Below are 19,233 nucleotides of genomic sequence, written 5' to 3'. Positions count from 1 at the left end.
TGAGATGAAAATAAGGTCTTTAATACCGGAACCCCTAACAGCCACTGAACCTAAGTGCCCCTTCATTTTTATCCTTGTATTTGTGAATGTCAAAAGATGACAACAACAAAAAGGTTGGCAGCAGTTTCTTCTGTTAGTGCCCCATCTGCAAGGAGGCAGTCACCCTTCCTGGGAGAGGAAGAAGTTCCTTTCGGAGGGTCACTGCCTGGCTCTCCCCTTCACCAGCACCCTCAGAACTGGCAGACATTAACAAACAGCACTTCCTGGGGTTCCAGGTCTTTAATTTTCCCTGCTTTATCTTTTTTTTTTTTTAAAACAATCAAATTGGCAAAAACTGGCTGGGGCTAGTGGGGACTAGGGGGGCCATTGAAAAAATCCCCAAAATTTATGCTGAGGTTTCAGGTCATAGTTGCTGGGGTGGGGGATGAGGTCAGGGTTCGTAGAGATTTCCCAACTCACCCTAGAACTTTTTTTCCAAATGGCTGGGGAAGAGGTCAGAATAGGTCCCCTATCACTATAGGTGAGGGGAGAAGTCATTGTTTCCCCCATCCCTCGAGTTCTTCAGAGATGTAGAGATAGAAGGCTGCGATTTCTAATTGCCACAATCTTCTCTTAAAAATATAAAACACGTGCAGTTGGCTTTGGTACAAAAAAGAAAACAACAGCAAAAAAACATTCTGGTCCCTGTGAGTTTTTCCCCCTCAACCCCCAACAAACCATTATGGCCACCTCAACCTCTACTCCATCAACTCTAGGAAGCCAGGTTATCTCCCTGGGGTTCCCATGGAAGATGGAGAGAAGGGAGAACAGCAGAAAGAGGTTGAGGGGAGAGGGAGAGGGACATGGCCCTGACCACAGCCCTTCCTGAAGGGGCAGTAGGGTCCTATGGCTGCAGCCTCTCCTCAAAGACAGGTGTTGCTGGGGAGAGGCGTCAGGGCTAGAACCCAGCAGCTGCATGGTTAAGCCTGAATAAACCCCAGTAGTGTTAAAGGACAAGGCCCCCGATCCCTATGGCTTGGTTCCCATGTCCCTGGTCCTTTAAATCTCCCCTCTCCCTCCATAACTAATAAACAATAAATAAATAAATTTTCCTAAAGTAGAGGGAGGAAGGCATGAAAAAATTGGCATCTGTGGTGTAGCTTCTGGATGCCACCAGGGGGCACTGTGGCCTAATTCCCCCAGCTCCCTAAGCTCCAGTATCCAAGGATCCCAAGAGCTGGCAAGAACAATCAGCAGTTCTTTCAAATGTTCCCTTGTCACTGGCAGATTGGAGTCCCCAAGGTTTGCCTCCCTCAGCAATGTTCTTCAAGGGGACACAGGGTAGGGGGGAGGGGCCCCCTTAGCTCTCTGGAGCTACAGGCTCCCCGTCGCGGCTCTCAGTCTCTTCCGGGATGTCCTGCATTCTGGTGAAGTCTGAAGGAGGACAGGGCAAAGTCAGTGAGTGAGCAGAGGCTACTGTGAGAAACTGGACCCCTACACTGCTGCCTCCCCGACTATGGGCTGGGGAGCTCGGAGCTGTGAGGGACAGTAGAGGTGTGCAATCCCTGGGGGAGGGGAAAACTTCCATCAACAAAGTAATGTATCCACACCTAGGTACTTTGTATACTTTGTTAAGCATGTGGAGACACAATATGATCAATAAAATTCAGAATATTAAAATACACTTATATATATATAAAGTCACTAGCTTTTGGTTATTTTGTATCTCCCAAATCAACTATAAGAACTTGGAGTTCTTTGAAATTTTTTTGTTTAAAAATCTGTTTCTACTTGAAAAGGTTGGAAGTCACAGACATTGATTGGAAGAAAGGCCCCTACATTCTTTGCTTCTTAGAGTTCCATCACCCATTTACCAGACGACAAAAGTTACTGTACACCTGGGTGGTTAGTTAGGGGCCATCCTACATGTTCCTGTGCTCTACAATGCAGGCTCTATTTGGAAACCAAAGCCCAAGGGTCTGTACCCAGGTTGCACCCCACTTTTCCACATCTCCACCAAGGTCTCACCTCGCGGACTATGGGGCGGAGATAGACGGCTGCTACCTTCCTCCTCACTGCCGGTGTCGGGGTCACTGCTATCTTGCAGCCGCTCCTCTGGGCTTCCCAGCTCCTGCCTGTCTCGATCCTCAAAGGGTCGATGGATGGAGCGAATAGTCACAGGCAAATCCAGGCGGTCGTGGCCTCGGCTGGGCTATGGACAGCAGGCAGGAAAAGCAGGTGGCCAGGGAATAAGCGGTGGGAATACTCCGTCCTCTCAGTACATCTACCTCTGACTGCCCTCTTTCTGCACCCATCTCAATTTTTCAGCCCTCTGATCAATCTATTCCAATATCCTTCAAGTCTGATTACTGATTTCATTTGGGTTCAAATCTACAACTCCTTGCAGGTTCTGTCATGGACACTATGTCCGCCCCAGGTCAGTTCACTATGCCAAGCTTCCTTACCTGTGGGGGCGTGAAACTCAAGTACAGGGCATCGCCTGCAGGGAGGCTGCGACGTCGAGGATCTAGAGGCCTGCGGGCCCAGGGTGCCTCTGCCGGGAGTGGTTCTGTGTGGCCCAAGGCGGCCAGCTGCCTGCGAGCCTCTTCAGCCTCCCGCTCCAGCAGAGCTCGGGCCTGCTCGCTCTCCCGGAGCCGGGCTTCCAGGCTGCCGGCCTCAGTTGCCCGCTCTTCGCCAAGCCGCCGGCAGCGCCGCAGCTCCTCCTGCAACAGCGCATGTTGCCGCTGCAGCAACGCCAGTTCTGTAGCTTGCTTTTCAGGAGTCACAGCTCCGGCTCTGCCAACCTCCCCATCCCGGGAGTTGGCTCGGGTCAGCTTCTCCCGCCGCTCAGGGCCCTCCGGGAACCGGGCTTCCATCAAAGTGTCCTGCTGGGCCACAGCCGCCTGGAATGGAGTCAGACAGATGGGTGTATCTGAACCCCATGTTTCTTCTACCCCTCATCCTCACTCCCCAGGGCCCAGGTCATGATCCTGGAGAGCTCAAATTGGAGGAAGGCTTCAAAAGGCCTGTTGGGATGTTCTGCTCCACCTAAATAAGCAGCTCTGGTCCGGCTCCCCCACTACCCCATTCTAGCTCTTGCCCCACTGACCTGTAGGCCATGTAGAAGTCCGTAGAGATTGACCAGTCGCTGCAACGCTTCCTGAGGACAGAGAGGGTGGGAACAGAGTCCAAGCTTCAGAATGGGAGAACTGTCCAGAAGTTGAATAAGTGTGGGTGTGGGGACAATAAGATGCAGGTACTTTGAGGTGTAGAATCCCCTACACCACTCCAAACTGGGCTCTCAGTTCTCAGGTGGGAATCCCCCCTTCAGTCTCCTACACCATCAAGTTCCCATCTCACCTCCTGGGGAGATCTCAGCTGATTTCCATTTCGATCCTGCAGAAACAGGCAAGCATAGGGAATCAGCAGACACACAAGTCCCTGGTGCCTGTCCCTGACAGCTCTGCGTCAAAGATCTACAGGCCAGCCATCCCTTTCCCACCCCTGAGCCAAGCCGTGACACCTCCTAAAAACCCACCTTCTGGCTGGAGTCCGAGTCGGCTCTGCAGAGCTCAATTGAGCCATTGAAGGTTCTAGCCTCACCATCTGTTAAGGGGGAGGAAAGGACAGGCTTAGCTCACTCACTTCCTCAGCGATCCGACACCACTTGGCCCCTGGTCTCACCCCATTCTGTTTAACCCCTCCCACCCACTACCTTGGTCCCCTGCCCTGGTACTCACTGGCAGTGACCCCAGGACTCGTGTTACCACCGCTGTCTAGTTCCACGGGCAGGGCTGGCTCCCGGGGTGTCAAGAGCAGCTCTGCTCCAGGCCCCACCAGTAGGTCTTTCAGGCCCTCCACTGAGGGGAGAGAGGAAGAGGTGAGGACAGGAGCAACGGAGGACCCTGCGGGGACTGGGAGGGAATGCTATTCATCTAGGGGGATGCCCCCTACACACGCAGTGCTGTCTCACTGCCACCACCACATACAAGGCAAAGGTCATTAAAGGTGTCCGAGGGGCAGCACAAGGATGTGCAGGATGAGAGGTGTCTATCAGCAGCAAGGACCATGCCTCTTCCCCTGCCATTCCCAGCACCTGGCACAGAACATGTACTCAAGGGAGTTATGGACTGTGGGGCTGACATCCCCCTTGTCTGTGTGCATCCACGTCTAGCCATATGTCCATATTCTGTAACAGTGAGTGGATGAGCCTGGGCTCTTCCCTAGAAGCTCCCTCACCCTCACGGATGGCATCCTGTAGCAGCCGCTCGCCACGAGGGGACTCGAGGGACTCAGAGCGGAAAAGGCCCCTGGGCAGGGTGGGCAGGGGCATCCCACTGCCGCAATCCTCTTCCACTTGGAAATGGGTCATCTCGGCAAACAGCCCAACCTTCTCCTGCAGCAGCTCCACCAATGCCCGGTCTTTCTGCTGCAGCTCCACTGTGGATGAGAAACAGGTGAGCACCTGTAGTGGAGGGGCAGCCCCAGGGGTTAGGAGCCAGGGCTGGGTAGAGTGGCAAGACTTAATTTTGGTTTTTTGGCATTTATGAAAAAGAAAAGAAAAGTTTTGGGAGGTGGGGTAGTAATACATGCAGTTTTGTTTTAAAAACAAAAGTAAAACAATTTGTGGCAGGGACTGCAGGCTGTCCACCAGTTTCATTCTCCCCATCTTCCTTTAACTAGGAATGCATGCAAGTTTCACATGGCTGCCCGGTTAGACTATGTTTCCCAGACTGGCTTGCAGCTAGATATTGCCACATGACTGAATTCTGGCCAATGGATGTGAGTGTCTTCCAGATCTGCCCTTAAAAGAGATGGGTATAAATTCTCCTTGTTCTTTACCACTCCCTTGCTAGCTGGGATGCAGATGTGACAGCAGGAGCTGAGGCAGTAATGAGGACATGGCGATAGATACAGGGCATAGAGATGGGGAATCTTCATGTTGAAGATGGCAGAGCTGCACTACCACCTTGTACTTCCTACTTCTGGACTGTTACGTGGAGAGAAATAGTCTACTTCGTGTAACCAACTGACTTCTGTTGATCTTTTCGTAGAGTAGTTAAATCATACCCTAACCAATATAAAGCCCTGTAGTAAAAAAGTAAGTTACTGTCTTAACCCTGTTATTCCCAGTTCCCCTTCCCAGAGACAGCGACAGTAATTGCCCCATTACTTTCACACCAATGGTAGCATACACTTTACAGTGTTTTAAACCTTGCTCTTTTCACTTAACAATAAATTTTGGTCGTGGACCTACATCAGTCCTCATAAAACCATCTCACTTTTTACAACAGTTTCATAGTATTCCACTGGGCAGATGTATCATAAATTATTTAAACCGGCTCTGTGAGTGGACTTACTCTTCATACGTCGCAGGTAAGCCTCATTCTCTGTCTCAATCAGGGGGAAGTCCTCCCTGGATGGGCATCTGGAGGGATAACAGGTAGGGTGGGATTAGAGGGAAGGAGGTAGCTTACAGACCAGGAATCAGCCCTCTCTCCTTCCCAAACGTGCTCTCTGCTTCCCTGGTAAGAAATCAGCTCCATGCTCTGGTTTCATCAATTCCTGACCCTCTCCTTTTCTTAGCACTGATCATCTGTGTTTACTGGTACTTACCTCTCCAGAGGTCACCTGGAGAGGCAGCACAGTGCAGGGGGATGACTACAGTTTTTGGCAACAAGCAAATTGGGCTCAAATCCTGGCTCCACCATTTACCAGGTGGTAACCTCTCTATTTCCTCATCTGAAAAATGGGGATAATATTTTCCTCATAGGTTTTTTTGTTAGGATTAAATGACATAATGTACCAGTGCTTTGAACATGGAAGAAGCTCAACAGATCAATTACAATAGATAATAATAATTATAATTTTCACAACTACAAATATTAATATCATTAATTAAGAAGCCACTATGGATCTAAGGTCAATGAGAAAGGTATTTTGCCTTGTTTTCCTAGAATAGGTTATTTCATATTTTTGCATGCATTTCTGAAAAATTTGTTCAAAAGTCTAAATTGTAGAATTTTTTAAAAGTTTATATATTATAAAGTGGAGAAGAATCCATTACCTGAAAGCTAAAAAAAAAAAAAGTATTATAAACATCCTAATTGAGTTGAGGAGGGATATAGCTCAGTGGTGGAGCACATGCTTAGCATTCAAGAAGTCCTGGGTTCAATCCCCAGTACTGCTATTATAAACAAACAAACAAACGAACGAACATAATGACCTGCCCTCCCCAAAAAATTTTTTTAAAACTCATTAAAAAAAATCCTAATTGAGTTTATTTTTGGGGCATAATCTTTGAGAAAACATTTTCAACATTTTACATCCACTTTACTTTTTTTCATCACAACAGACACACAGTTGAGTGCTTTAAATCTAACGTGTGGCCAGCAGAAGCCAAATATTTGCCACTTCAGCACATGAAATGATTTCCTTCTTGCCTCTTGTATGGAGTTTGAATCTTGCTCCTCTTATCACCAGTATCAATGCTTTCATTATCCCCTTTTTCATTTATTTTTAGAAAATAAAGGTAAAATACAATACTATCCAAATAATGGCCGACTGCCTACAGACTAAGATGTTAATGCAGCTGAAATTGTGCTGCTGGCTGGCAGGTAAGCCACCAAATGACAGCTCAAAGTATTCCTTCGGCTTGTTAGCTCATGATGCATTTGGAATGTGGTTGGGGTTATCACTGTATAAAATGTGACCTTACAGGAGAACACAGATGACCTTTCCTGCCTCCAGCCATCTTCTCTCCCCACTGGCCTCTGCCTCTACCTCTGGGTTCTGTCCCCAGGGAGTGCTGTGGCCCAGAGCCCAAAGCTGCAGGTACCCTGAGGCCACACACACACTCACACGCGCACGCTCTGCTGAATGACGCGGATCCAGGTGCTCCGGTCATCCCGGGATGCCGTGTGGACTTCATACATCTCAGGGGGTGCCGCGCTGATCAGAAACATCCCTTTCTCCTGGTTGGCAATGTCCCGCACGATTAGATTCTGCAGTGATACCAACGAGGGCTTGTCCTGCCAGTCAGGGGAATGGAAAGATTAAGTCTGGGAATCCTGACCCCTGGATATTTGAGTCTCCAGTCCTTCTAGAATATCCAAGGGTTGAAGAGTCAGCCTAGAATACAAGTTAAGAGCCCAGGCTCTGGTGCCACCCAGAGAGGACTTATAAACACTTGTGACCCTTGACAATTTAATTTACTTTGTGCTTTACTTTCCTCGTCCACAAAAAGAAAATAATAATGGGCCTTCCTCACAGCTGTAAAGTGCCTGCACACAGTAACAATACCGGTTAGCTATTCTTATTTCTCCTCCTTTATAGTAATAGTTACAATAACAGCTGCTTCACTCTGGAGGATTCCAAAGTTCTTTCAGGCTGGGGTAGGAAAGCAAGAAGGGCCTGAAACACTTGTCTGTGCTGAGAAAGGAGGAGGAGGAAGGTCTCACCAGGGCAGGAAAGATGTACTTCTGGTCCTTCTCCTGGAGAAACACCAGCACATCTGTCATCAGCAGCATCAGCACATCTGGCAGGAGGATAAAGGCAGGAGAACAGTCAGCATTAGAGAGTCTGAGCAGCTGTTTCCTCTTTCTCAAGGACCAGGACTACCCATCAGGTTACAGCTACTGATTTCCCTCCTCCTGGCCTCTCTCCCTCTGGTTGCTTCCTCCACCTTTACAGACCTCCCACCTCCCTGATTGTTATAGCTCAGAAATGGGGTGGGAAGAATGCATATGCTATTAGGTACTATAGCTTCTTGGGCTAGAAGCGCCCATAAGCAGTCACCCAATGCCTTTGAAAAAAATCCTCTTTATCCAACTGATGCAGGTTTCTTAACCTGGGGTCTACAGACCCCTAGGATGTCCATGGTTGGGCTTCAGGGACTCTGCAAACCCTCTGAGGTTGCATAAGCATTTTACATGTTGACATAACACACGTGCATTTTTCTGTGTGAAAAAGGTCCAGAATTTTTGTGAGAGTAAAAGGATTCCCAGAGCAGGAGGGTCTACCCTTTTTTAGCCTTTCAGTTCTATGTCAAACAATGAACTAACATAAGACCTTTTTAGATATTTGGCCTAAGTGCCAGCATATTCCACTTCTCATGTTGTGCTCTGTCGGGAAGGGAACAGGGTTCCTTAACCATCTCTGCCACCGCTGAACAGTCCCAATCTCCTTCAGCCCCAGTGGCCCCTGCTTTCATTTTCCTTCTCTGCCTGACCTTCCAGGCTCTCAGACCTTATGAGGTTCCCGCACTTTAAGAATGAGGGGGAAACAAAGGTCAAGCCCATGGAAGTCGGATGTCATAGTCAGGAGAACACACACTCACCCTCTGCCCTTGAAGAACTTACTAACTTGTGGGCACCCAGAAGGGGAGGGCTTTCTCTAAATGCTTCAGAAATAAAGCTCTCCAGCCTTGCTATTTTTAACCCCCCCATGGTTTATATTCTTAGCTGCTGCGTGGGAGGGATGGGAAGGAGAGAAAGGGATGAAGGAAAATGGCTGGTGAGGCCTGCAATACTCAAGCCCATGGAGTGGGGATTTCATGACACAGGACAGAGATGCAGGCAGGCTCTGGCCTCAGGTCACACAGTTTACTTCTGTCCCTCATTCCTCATCCCCAAAGTTGAGGCCCACAACTCTCTTGCCTTGACTGAGGTAGGAAAGACTTGGCCAGTGCAGTCTGGGAAACTGTGCCCCACCCACAACAGGCCCCCTCTGCTCTCTTTTCTCCACCCGGTCCCCCTTCCCTGGCTCCGCCCCTCCCATGGGCCTTCCCCAGCTGTGTTCCCAAAGCTCCTGCCCATTCCCCAGCCCTGGTGGCTGGGATTCAAGCTGGTAGAACCAACTACTCTGATCTTGTCCTTGGATTCTGGAATTTCTGTCTTCCTCATCAAAACTAGGAGCTTTCCGGGCACGCAAGGACCAAAGAAATGAATAAATACTGAAAAGGAAGTCCTTGTACAGCCCATGAAAATTAAATCCAGAATTCAGACTTCTGTTGCAACAGAGACCACATATTTTCCCTGCACTGGGTCTCACCCTGGGTATACGGCTGCATAAAGGGAGGTCCTAAGAGTCGGATGCTTCTCCCTCTCCATATCTGACCTCGGACCCTTGCCTGGCCTGCCAAGCTGACCACTGACCTTTGAAGCGCCCAGTTGCTGTCTTCCAGAGCAGGCACCCATCGTGGATGAGCTTGCGCCGCAGAAGCTCCTCTCGGCCAAAGGGACCCTTGCCAGGCACCGGGGTCTGGGCCCGAGGGTCCATGCGGTTGTAGATCTCCTGCAGGCGGGCCCCTTTCTCCAGCTCATGCACATCCTGATCCACGTTGGACAGCAACTCCTTCACCAGCCCCAGTGCCACCGTCAGGTCCTGGCGTTCCTCCTCAATCCCTGGCGCCAGGGGTCGGTGTGAGGGAGGGATGGCTCAGCCAGCTTCACGCCAGATCCAATTCCCACTGCTCTTGATTTCCACCTTCAGAGGCTGCCCAGGGTTCCATACCTGACCCTATCCCTCCCCTTGCTTATTTCTCACCACAGATAGCCCTCTCCCACCCTCCCTCCTCCCTGGTCCCTCCTCTCACCATGGGAATGCTGCAGGATCCGGTTGATGAGCACCGGGTACTTGGTGATGCGCTGAGTCACCAGCAGGATGCACTCCTGTACCCCATGCCGCTTCAGCACAGCTGAGCGGGTCACTTTCTGCAAGGGCACAGGTGGGGCTCAGGGCCAGAGTGGGGCCCGAGGGGAGGGCAACAGAAAGAATGCTGGACTTGGAGCCTAAGCCCTGGTGCTGGCCCTAACCTGGCTGTTTACCTCACGCCAGTATAGTGACTGAGTCTGGGAAGTGGGGATGAGGCCACAGGGTTACTCTGAGGACCAAAGCAGGGAAAGCACTTGCTCTACTGCTATGAGGGGTTGTTGACGGGATCCACAAGCAGGTGGGTCCACACAAGGGCTGGCAAGCACCTGCCCTTCGTGTGGGTGTAGCATACAATGCTCCCCCACGAATGGGGGAGGCTGGGTTAGGGCACCAGGGAGGTTCTGGGGCTGGGTCCTGGAGAGGTCTGCTTACCCGGATGAACTGCTGGAAGCGTTTGTCTCGGGCGTACAGCTCCTTATAGAGCTTTAAGGCCTTGGTGTGGCGACTACAGAACTCTGAGTAGGTCTTACGCATCTGCTCTGCGCTGGGACCTGAGAACTAGAAGTCGGGGGAGCAAGGCTGGGTCAGCATTTCCCCCAAAGCCACACCTTATCCCCAATACCCTCTGGCCTCCCACCAAACAGGCTGGCTTCCTGCCTCTCCCGCTCTCCCTGCCCCCTGCCCCTAGAGTCTGGAGACAAGAAATGCCCACTCTAGTCACACCTCCTTCCGTGAATGTTGCTCTCGGTCCTGCCTTTTCTCACCTGGCTGATGAGCAGGTCACCCAAGCGATGGATGACAAAGTTCCGGGGGCTGCCGGGACACAGGGCCTGGCGCCGGCGTTCTAACAGCTGGCTGAGGAAGCGTGTGTGGATGTCAGTGAGCTCATCCACGCAGGGGAACAGGCCCTGGACCACCCCTGGCTCCAGCTGCAGCTCTTCCAGCATCCCCGTGCGGAAGAGGCGGGTCATGATCTTCAGCGTCCGCACATGGTGCAGCTCTGTCTGGATTAGCTCTGCAGGGACAGTGGGATATCTGGCCTCTACTCTGGCTCGGACACAATTGGTGGAGCCTAGCCTGGGGACCTCAGGGCTCACTGTAGGTTTTTAAGATCCCTTCCAGGTTAACATTCTGCATTATTCTGATCTTAGATGATTTTCTAATCTTTTTTTTTATCTTGATACCTTGCCATCTCAAGCTGTGAGCCGTTTTAGGGCAAGAACCATTTGTCCCCTACATGTCTAGGTCTCCCACAGTCCCCATGGAACAGGCAGAGAGGAAAGCCTAAGAACTGACCGGAAGGAAGGGATAAAGATAGGGCCTTGGAGACCAACAGCCCCAAATGGTGGGGGCCTAGTGGCAACTTGTGGGATGCCAGGCAGGCTCTCGAAGGCCAACGGGATGAGAGGGAAGGGTCTTGAGAGGTGGGGGTTGGCAGAGGAAGGGCACAGAGAAACAGGACTGCTGACGGAAGGGAAGTCTAGGGGTGGTTCTTGGCTCACCGTAGATGACATCCTGCTGCTTCATCACCTCCTTTTTATGCTGCTGCAAGAAGCTGCTATCCACAGCAAGGCTCCAGGAATCAGCTGCAAAGTCCTTCTCATCCATCTCAAAGTCACTCATCAGCTCATTGTAGATCACCTCTGCACCTGGACATGAGTGCGGGAAACAACTCAGACCCCAGTTCTCTTCTCTTGGTCCTGGGCCCTTCTCTAGATCCCTTCCCACCCTGCCTTTCCCAGGCCTGCCCAAACCTGCCCCTCACCCCAGGTCATCCAAGGTCTCGCCTGGGGCCCAGGCATAGTCACCTTCATCGATGAGGGACTCCACTGACAGGGTCCGGTTCCGCATGTTGAGGGAGTCTGTGGACTGGGAGAGGATCCGGCGCAGCCCCAGTGGAGACTCATCATTGAAGTGTCTGAGGGAAGGGGAGGCTGGCTGCATCACCTCCACTTGGGCAAGAGGTCCCTTCCCAGGTGGGGAACCAAGGCCAGGATCCCAGAGGCCATCCCCCCAAGTTCTCCTTACCTGTCTGTCTACCATTCTGAGCTCAGGGATGGGAAGGACCTCTCAGCCCCCCGTCTCCACTGCCACACTCTGCCTGCCTGGCTCTCCCTTCCCCAAGCAGAGGCTCACCCAGCAATGTTGGTGGTAGAAACACTCTTGGCTAAAGACAAGGAGGAGCGGCCGCGGCGGGAGCCAAGCAGAGACTGCCGGAAGCTGTCGGAGGGGTAGATGGCAGAGCTAGGCCGCTCCCGGGTGGTGGCTGTCAGGGGGATACCGAGTAGGCAAGTGTCAAACCTGGTGCCTTCCTGGGATTCAGGCCTCCCAGGCTTCTCGACTAAAATTGAGGCCTCCCCTCCCACCCCACCTTTAGCCCAGGCCTGGTCAAAGAAAGATGGTAACAGTAATGATACCCATCCATTTGTGCAACACTTTTCATATTTACAAAGAGCTTTTCTTGTCTTATCTCCTCCCCACAAAAAGCCTATGAGCAAACTGCAGCTCAGAACAGTTAAGAGACTTGTCTGGAGTGACTCAGCTGGTGGCTGAGCAGAGACTCAGACTCTGGTCTTCCTGACTAAGCACCATGCTCCTTCTTTACACCAAAGCTGTCTGAATTGGCCCTTGACAGCTGCCGCCAACATTCCCAAATGCAGTGTAAATAACTGAATAATACAGGATGTGACCAGGCTCAGATGACCAGCCATCCCAAGCTTTCATCCCCATTTGACTTCTCCTGTCTTGCCCCAAAGCTCAAGAGTCTGAACCTGTCTTATGGTCCCACCATTAGCTTCCAATAGAAAGGAGGAAGGCGCTGTGCCAAGAAATGACCTCATGGGGGCAGCAGAGCCCATGGGCTGAGAGGTCTAGGGTCCAGGGTCCTATGGGGGCTCCTGCACCCTCACTACTCACTCTTACTGCGAAGTGAAACAGACTGCAAGGCAGTGTTGTTCTTCAGCAGGGCAGCTTTCTGTTGCTGTGAGACAGAGAGCAAGAGAGAGAAAGACACCAAGAACAGCTGTCATCCGAGGGTCACCCCCACGGGCATGGGGCAGGAGCTGGGTGGCTGGCTCGACCTCGGGAGAAAGCTGGCATGATGGCTATGGGCATCAGGGTGGCCGACCCTGTGCTGAGGGGATGTGTCTACAGCAAGAGGCTGGCCCCCCTCTGATGGGGCCTGAGGCCTAGGGTGGAGGGTCTGGGCTGCCCCCCCCATGAGGAGAGGGGTTGAGAACACAGGGTAAGGAATGAATGGTAAAGGCATGAGGGTACCGCACACTCACTACCCTCTCCCCCAGCCCTCTGCCCTCCCTGCCATCTCACCTTCTGCTTGACCTTGGTACAGTTGGCGAGGGTGTCTTTACAGCGGTTGTGGATAGTCACATTGCAGGCTGGGAGGGTGGGGTAGAGAGGGTGAAGGGAGGGCCGGGTGGTACAGGAGGGGACACACCCACATGCAGACACCCATCTCCCCCTGGCCAAATGGTCTCAGAGACTCTCCCCCTTCCCAGAGTCCTCGGCCATCACCGCACCCCAGCCCCTCTCCTCCCGCCGCCCTCTTCCTGCAAGCAGGAAATGGAGAGAGAGGGTAGAGGTGTGGACCACGATTAAGCCACCAGGAGGGGTAAGCAATCCCGACTCAGAGATGACCTGCGAGAGGGACTAGAGGGAAGAAGGGGTTACTGGCTGCCAGAAATGAGCTCAAGAAGCACAAAGGTGGTTGAGAATGACAGATGGCAGAGAGGACGCCCACAGAACAGAAGATGGCACAGGAGCAGCTGGGATGGGGGCTAGGGGCCGAGAGGGGAAAATGAACAACCCCTGGGCAATCAGTAAATGTTCCACATTTACTTGATCCTAACAACTCTTTGAGGTAGATCCAATGATCCTCATTTTACAGATGAGGAACCTGTCTCCTGGAGAGATTCAGCCATCTGCCAGAGGTCATACAGCTAGTGATAGAGCTGGAGTGTCTGAATCCAAAAGCTCTGCTCCTCCCGTTGACCCACATGTATGCCTGTGAACTCCGACTAGGCCTATGCAGTTTAAAGGCTGATGGATCCAGCGGTAGAGCATGGACAGGTCATGCTCTGCCCCTGCCCACCACGCCCACCCGCCTTCTGCACTGCCCAGCTCTGCTTGCTAGGACTCCAGTCTCCCTTCCGGGCCCAGGGAGTCCTGTTCCCGAAGTAAGGCAAACCCACAGCTCCCACACTCCATCTGCTTCTCCCTCATCCCCCACCCCACCTTGCCATGGGGTAGGAGAGAAGAGAAGAGGGAAGGAGGAGCAACCAAGCCTAGGCACTGGGACTGCTGGCTGTCCCTTTCCCCAACATGCCCTCAGCCCTTAGCCCTCTCCAGCTTCCCTTCCCCCATCCAACAACACCGGAAACTCTGCTAACTCCTTCAGACAATACCCAGCACCATGCTTACTTCCACAAATACAAGGCGAGCAGGGTGGGGCAGGGGGCAGACAGAAGTGGGGGCTGGGGCTGCACCTACCCCCCTGGAGCTCCCTTCTCCTACCCCCAGCACCCAGAGTCTCTGGATGGAACCTCCGCTTTCCACCTGCTCTCAAAATAGCGTTTGCTGCCCGCCTCCCTGGTTCCCCTGGCAACAAGCTTCCAGATTGGGAATTTTGGCAGGTCTCTAGAGGGATCTAGATTGGGGTTCCCTCCTCATCCTCATCACTCTAAGTTGAGCAGTGAGGACGTAGGGAGGCCTCGCTGGTTCTTTCTGGGGGTTCCTTCCCCAAGTTCCATAGAGATTTAGAAGCTAGATTTAGATTTTGTCCCTCTATTCAGCAGCAGGTCATAATACCTCCAGTCCTGCTCTAATCAGAAGCAGCTCTTTGGCATAAACCTGGGGGTGAGGGCGGGGGTGGGTGGGTGGACAGGCATAGGCCTCTGCATAGGCCTCTTGGGGAAAGGAGAATTCCTTGCTTGTACTTACTAAATACAGGGCTACCCTTAGATGTGGGTGAAGGTCAGGAGTTCTAAGCCCTATTCCCCCAACACATTGCTGTCATATTCTCTCCTTCTCACTGTGTATTAGTCAGACTAGGAATTTGAGAAGGGGCTCCTAATCCCTAATCCTCTGCTTCAAACTGCAGAGATTTCGAGACTTCAGGCTCTACCTAGTCAACAGAAAGGGAGGGGACGAGGAGACCCTAAAGTCCTGACCATTCAGTTGTGCCCGGGAAGATCGGCAGAACAGCTGCAAGCCCTGCAGCTTCCCATGCAGCGCCCCATCCACCCCCTCCCATGCACACAACATTCCTGCCCCTTCTCCAATCAGTTCTCTTAACCCTCAGCAGCTGTTCGGGGAGCTGGGGGATACCCAGAGGACGACAGCTGCAAAGGGAGACACCCCAGCCACCCCTGCCCTCCCTCGCCAGCTTATGCCACATTCCCACGCCACCACCCCTAGACGTGAGAAAAGGGAAAGAGGGATCAAGCATCTGGCCCTGGCATTTGGGCTCTTCCGGGGCTCAGAGAGGAGAGTGATCCTTACAGATCAGATCCAGGGCAAAAAGGACAGATAGCAAGATTAGGGTCAGTGGGCACTGAATCAGGCTGACAGATATTCAGGGTCCAAACAACTTACTTGGGCAGATGAGGGCTTCCTTGGCTGTGATGCTCTTGTTACAGGCATAGCACATGGTCATGCCCGAAACGGAGATGGTGGTGAAGAGGTGCCCGTTGGTATAGCGGGCATCCTTGGCTTCCTTCATCTTCTCCTTTTCCCGGCTCTGTGGAAGAGGTGAGAGAGACAGGAAGTGAGGCTGGAGGATGCCAGGGTGCCTGAGGAGTCCAGAGAGAAAGATGAGGGAGCAATGCCTGCCTGGCATTGCCAGAAAGACACTACTTCCTGAAGCAGATTTTGCCTTGCACAGCTGTCCGGGAGTGACCAGACCAGCTCCGATGGCCAAGCTGGCCCCTGACCTACCTGGCCCCTGCGGCTGGGCTGCCTCCGGTTGCCGCTCATCTCTGTAGCTCTAACCTCCGTGGCTCTAGACCTCAGCGTCCTCACCCCACCTCCCTGCCCTAGCTCTGCTCGCCCCCGAGCTGCTGTACTCTCTTCTCTGTGCCGGGGGAAGATGCGCAGAGAGGAGGGAAGAGCAGGCGAAGCAGAAGGTGCCAGCTCACCAGCGCTTTCAAATCTATGGGAGTTAGCTCCTCTTATAACCATGACAACCGGTGTTGGAGCTGCTGTCTCTGTGGCAGTGGCAGTCACAGCGGGGGGCAGGAGATCCCCTTATTAGATTGGCTGAAGGGGGCAGAATGCCTCCACTGCCACCTCCAATCCAAAGGTCAGGATCCTAAACCTCTAACTCTTCCACATCCACTCAGCCAAGGTCCACAGAGCCTCTCCGTGGGAGGCAGCATGTCCCCTGCTAACCTCAAGGTAGGAGGAACCTAGTTTTGGTCTCAGGTCACTCGTCCTCTCTGGGATCTTTAAGGAAAGAAACTCAGCCATCATTGATCTCATTCCTGGCAGGAAGTCTCTCCTGCAGTCTAACTTTTATTCCTCCCATACTACCTTCCAAAACCTAGGATATCGCCCTTATTCCTCCTCACCCAGTTAGTCTAGGAAGTCCTTGCTGGTGTCTACCCTTCATCCTCTGGCTGCAATGTCAGTTCTTGTCTCCGATGAGATGGTGTGCACAGTGGGCCTTTCTGCAGAACCTCGGAGGCTGGCATTTCCCATCAGCTCTCTCTTCTCCTTCTTCCCCCTGCTCTCAGCGGGTCAAGTCATTCTCCCTGACCTTTTTAATGTCCCTCCTCAAGTCCCTGAGTCTCCCTTGCAAAACCTGAGGAGGTGAGATGGGACATCATGCTTTCTACCTATTCCGGGACCTTCCTCAGTGGTCACCTCAGACCCCCAGATTTTCCCTCCATTCTTAAGATGACAGAGAACAGGAAGACATGCTGACAAGACCACTCCCTCCAAGGTTTCCCTGCCTCTCAGAAACCAAAAAGCTGGATCCAGATGGCTGAGGCTGAGGGCATGAACCCCAAGACAGAGGACACTGATTGGTGCCCAGGGACAGAGATTTAGAACCCAGAGAGTCCCCAGCCTGGACCCTGGGGCCTGGACCTGACTCTCAGCTGCAGCCATACTGGCAGTCAAGAGGTGGGGGAGGGGAAGAGTTGCCTAGGGTAGAAAGAGGAAGTGTGGATGGCTGAGTCAACAGCACAGGGGCCAGAGGGCACTGGGCTGCGGTGCCCTAGACTCTGAGGGCTTCCTGGTGGCCCGAGATCCTTCTCTCTTCTGCCTCCCCTCAGAAGCTCCAGGTTTGTCTGATGATGAGCAGAACCCAGGGGTCTTAATGTCATTCCTTACCTGATCACCCATTTTTCTTTTCTCCTCCCCTCCCGTGTGCCTCCTCTTCCTATCTCATAGTCAACTTCTCACCTCCTGGTCTCCCTCCTTGACTCCATGGTCTCCCACTTCGGCTTTCCCTTTCTCACCCTTGCTTCTCCTTCCTGTCCCCTACCTAGGCCTTGTTAAGGAAGCTGACCCATGTCTAATTCTAGCCTCCCTTTTTCTATTCTGGTACCTATCTGGACCACTAGAAAATTCTCCCTTTGGTCTAACCCCCATCTGTCTTGCTCCAAATTATAGTTCTTTAGGAGATCAAATCTTCCTTTGAATAGCAATCTTATAGGACCTCAAAGTCCAGGTCCAAATATCTCTTCTCACTGCCCTATACTCTCCCTTCTCTCCTCCTCTCCTGCCCTCCCAGCCTTCTCCATGACACAAATAAAAGAGTTTGAGCACTTACTACGTTTGAATTAAAAGCAATTGTGGAGTGGTATATAGCTTAGTGGTAGAGTGCATGCTTAGTATGTACAAGGTCCTGGGTTCAATTCCCAGTACCTCCACTGAAAAAAAATTTTTTTAAATTTTAAAAATAATAAAATAAAATAAGTTTTAAAATAATAATAATTAAAAAATAAAAGCAAGCAAACAAAAAAGTGAAAATCATATTAAAAAGAGCAACATGGGGAAGGACAAATTAGGGATATGGAATTAAGAGATACAAACTACTATGTATAAAACAGATAAGCAGCAAGGATATATTGTATAGTTCAGTGAATTATAGCCATTATTTTGTAATAACTTTAGTAGAGTATAATCTGCAAAAATACTGAAACTAATGTAATACTGTTAAGAAAAGAGCAACATGTATGAATGAGGGTCAACTCCAGATGGGGCAGTGCTGCAGATCTGCCCCAGTGCTGCTACAACTCCTCCTCCCCTCACCCGCCCTCTGCCCTCCACCCTCCGGCCTCTCCGGAGCACTCACCTGCGAGAGGAGGGGCAAAAGGGAGGCAGACGACTGGGGTAGCCAGAGAACAGGGTCTCTAGTCGACCTTCCTCTCTCTGGCATCAATGTCTCACAGACAACCCAGCTACCTTGGGCCCAGCCTCCTCCACCTCCTAACACTCACCCTCTCTCCAAGTGACCGCCTCTCTAGGTGGGCCAGCAGCGGACAGCAGCCGCAGCAGCACATCCCAACACAGACACTGCCCAGCAGCAAGCGGCCCTGGCACTGCCTAGCGCTATTGTCCTGGAGGCAGCCTGCGCCCGCCCCAGGGCTCAGGCTGGTGAGGATGGAAGGACAGGGCCTGCTCTCCAGCGGTGCCTGCTCCCTAGATGGACTGAACAGGCTTGTCTGCTTCTTTGTCCTACTTTTCCAGGTATTCTTAAGGTCATCACATCAGCCTCCCAGCTACCGGCCTGCCCGCCAGCAAGACAGCCCTTCACCTCATCTGTCCACTAAAAAAAGAGCCCATTATTCCACAGTCACCAACACCCAGCCTAACACGCAGAGGCCCTTTCTGCTTTGGTCGGTCCTCTGCCGTCCAGTGTCCAGAGCCCTGCTTTCTCACAACCTTACAGAAAGTTTCTCTTGCTACACAGCCTTCAGCTCAGCCACTGCTACATCAAGGATGAAGTGAATAAAACATGTGGAAGCACCTAGCACGGCGGCTGGTATACAACAGGCACTCAATACACGAGTGCCTTTCCTCCTTGGAAAGAAAGGAAAGGAAGGGAAAAAAAGGATGGAAAGATGGATGAACGAATGGTTGGACACCAAGACATGGGGTCCCTGCAGCACCCTCGCCCCTGCCCCCAGGATCCCTTCATTCCTTATCAGAGTTTCAGAGCCTTCAGTCTCCTCTCCTCTTATCTGGTCTTTTCTCCCTTCCTCCTTCTAATTTCTTTGAACTTAGACATGGAGGGTTTCCTCTGAAGGTCAGAAGAAGGCCAACCCAAACCTTCCTTTCACCTTCATCCCAGATCTTGGTCATTTTGAAGAAAGACTAGGCGAATGGCAGTAGGCATTGAGGCTGGAGGCTCAAAGCTTCAAAGGCAGAAGCAGTTTCCCCTTTCTCCATACTTTGTTTCTCAGGCTGCGAGATGAGGAAAACAGTGCCGTACATGCAAAGATAAGGAACGCCAAAGCCTGGACTTCAGCTTCCTGGGCTCCCCATCGGGCAGCAGAGGACGGCAGAGCCGATCCAGCAGTGAGAACCTCTCCAAGCAAAGTCTCAGCTCTCAGCTGTCCTTGTTCCTCCATCGGG

The 19,233-nt window shown here is 52.0% G+C and overlaps 1 protein-coding gene across 8 annotated transcripts in view; it reads right to left on the bottom strand.

Moving 5' to 3' along the window:
- Positions 1–19,233, bottom strand: part of ARHGEF2 (Rho/Rac guanine nucleotide exchange factor 2) — a 45,679-nt gene continuing 26,446 nt past the window's right edge. For 7 of the 8 annotated variants that reach the window (XM_072946380.1, XM_031689109.2, XM_072946381.1 and 4 more), the window contains 21 exons: positions 15,244–15,388; positions 12,961–13,028; positions 12,550–12,613; positions 11,770–11,899; positions 11,442–11,551; positions 11,136–11,282; positions 10,398–10,648; positions 10,066–10,191; positions 9,575–9,692; positions 9,135–9,383; positions 7,440–7,516; positions 6,841–7,010; positions 5,340–5,407; positions 4,219–4,419; positions 3,720–3,839; positions 3,518–3,585; positions 3,340–3,375; positions 3,089–3,139; positions 2,445–2,882; positions 2,008–2,191; positions 1–1,413 (listed from right to left, as the gene is read on the bottom strand). In XM_072946380.1, the coding sequence (XP_072802481.1) occupies positions 1,340–1,413; positions 2,008–2,191; positions 2,445–2,882; positions 3,089–3,139; positions 3,340–3,375; positions 3,518–3,585; positions 3,720–3,839; positions 4,219–4,419; positions 5,340–5,407; positions 6,841–7,010; positions 7,440–7,516; positions 9,135–9,383; positions 9,575–9,692; positions 10,066–10,191; positions 10,398–10,648; positions 11,136–11,282; positions 11,442–11,551; positions 11,770–11,899; positions 12,550–12,613; positions 12,961–13,028; positions 15,244–15,388 (2,895 nt within the window). In that variant the 3' untranslated portion in view covers positions 1–1,339. Of the gene's footprint in view, positions 1,414–2,007; positions 2,192–2,444; positions 2,883–3,088; positions 3,140–3,339; positions 3,376–3,517; positions 3,586–3,719; positions 3,840–4,218; positions 4,420–5,339; positions 5,408–6,840; positions 7,011–7,439; positions 7,517–9,134; positions 9,384–9,574; positions 9,693–10,065; positions 10,192–10,397; positions 10,649–11,135; positions 11,283–11,441; positions 11,552–11,769; positions 11,900–12,549; positions 12,614–12,960; positions 13,029–15,243; positions 15,389–16,217; positions 17,364–19,233 lie in introns of those variants that run through there. The other variant, XM_072946386.1, reaches the window with a different exon arrangement.

Source organism: Vicugna pacos, chromosome 21 (assembly GCF_048564905.1).
Source record: "Vicugna pacos chromosome 21, VicPac4, whole genome shotgun sequence".
Taxonomy (NCBI): Eukaryota; Metazoa; Chordata; class Mammalia; order Artiodactyla; family Camelidae; genus Vicugna; species Vicugna pacos.
This window is presented reverse-complemented; position numbering and strand designations above follow the sequence as displayed.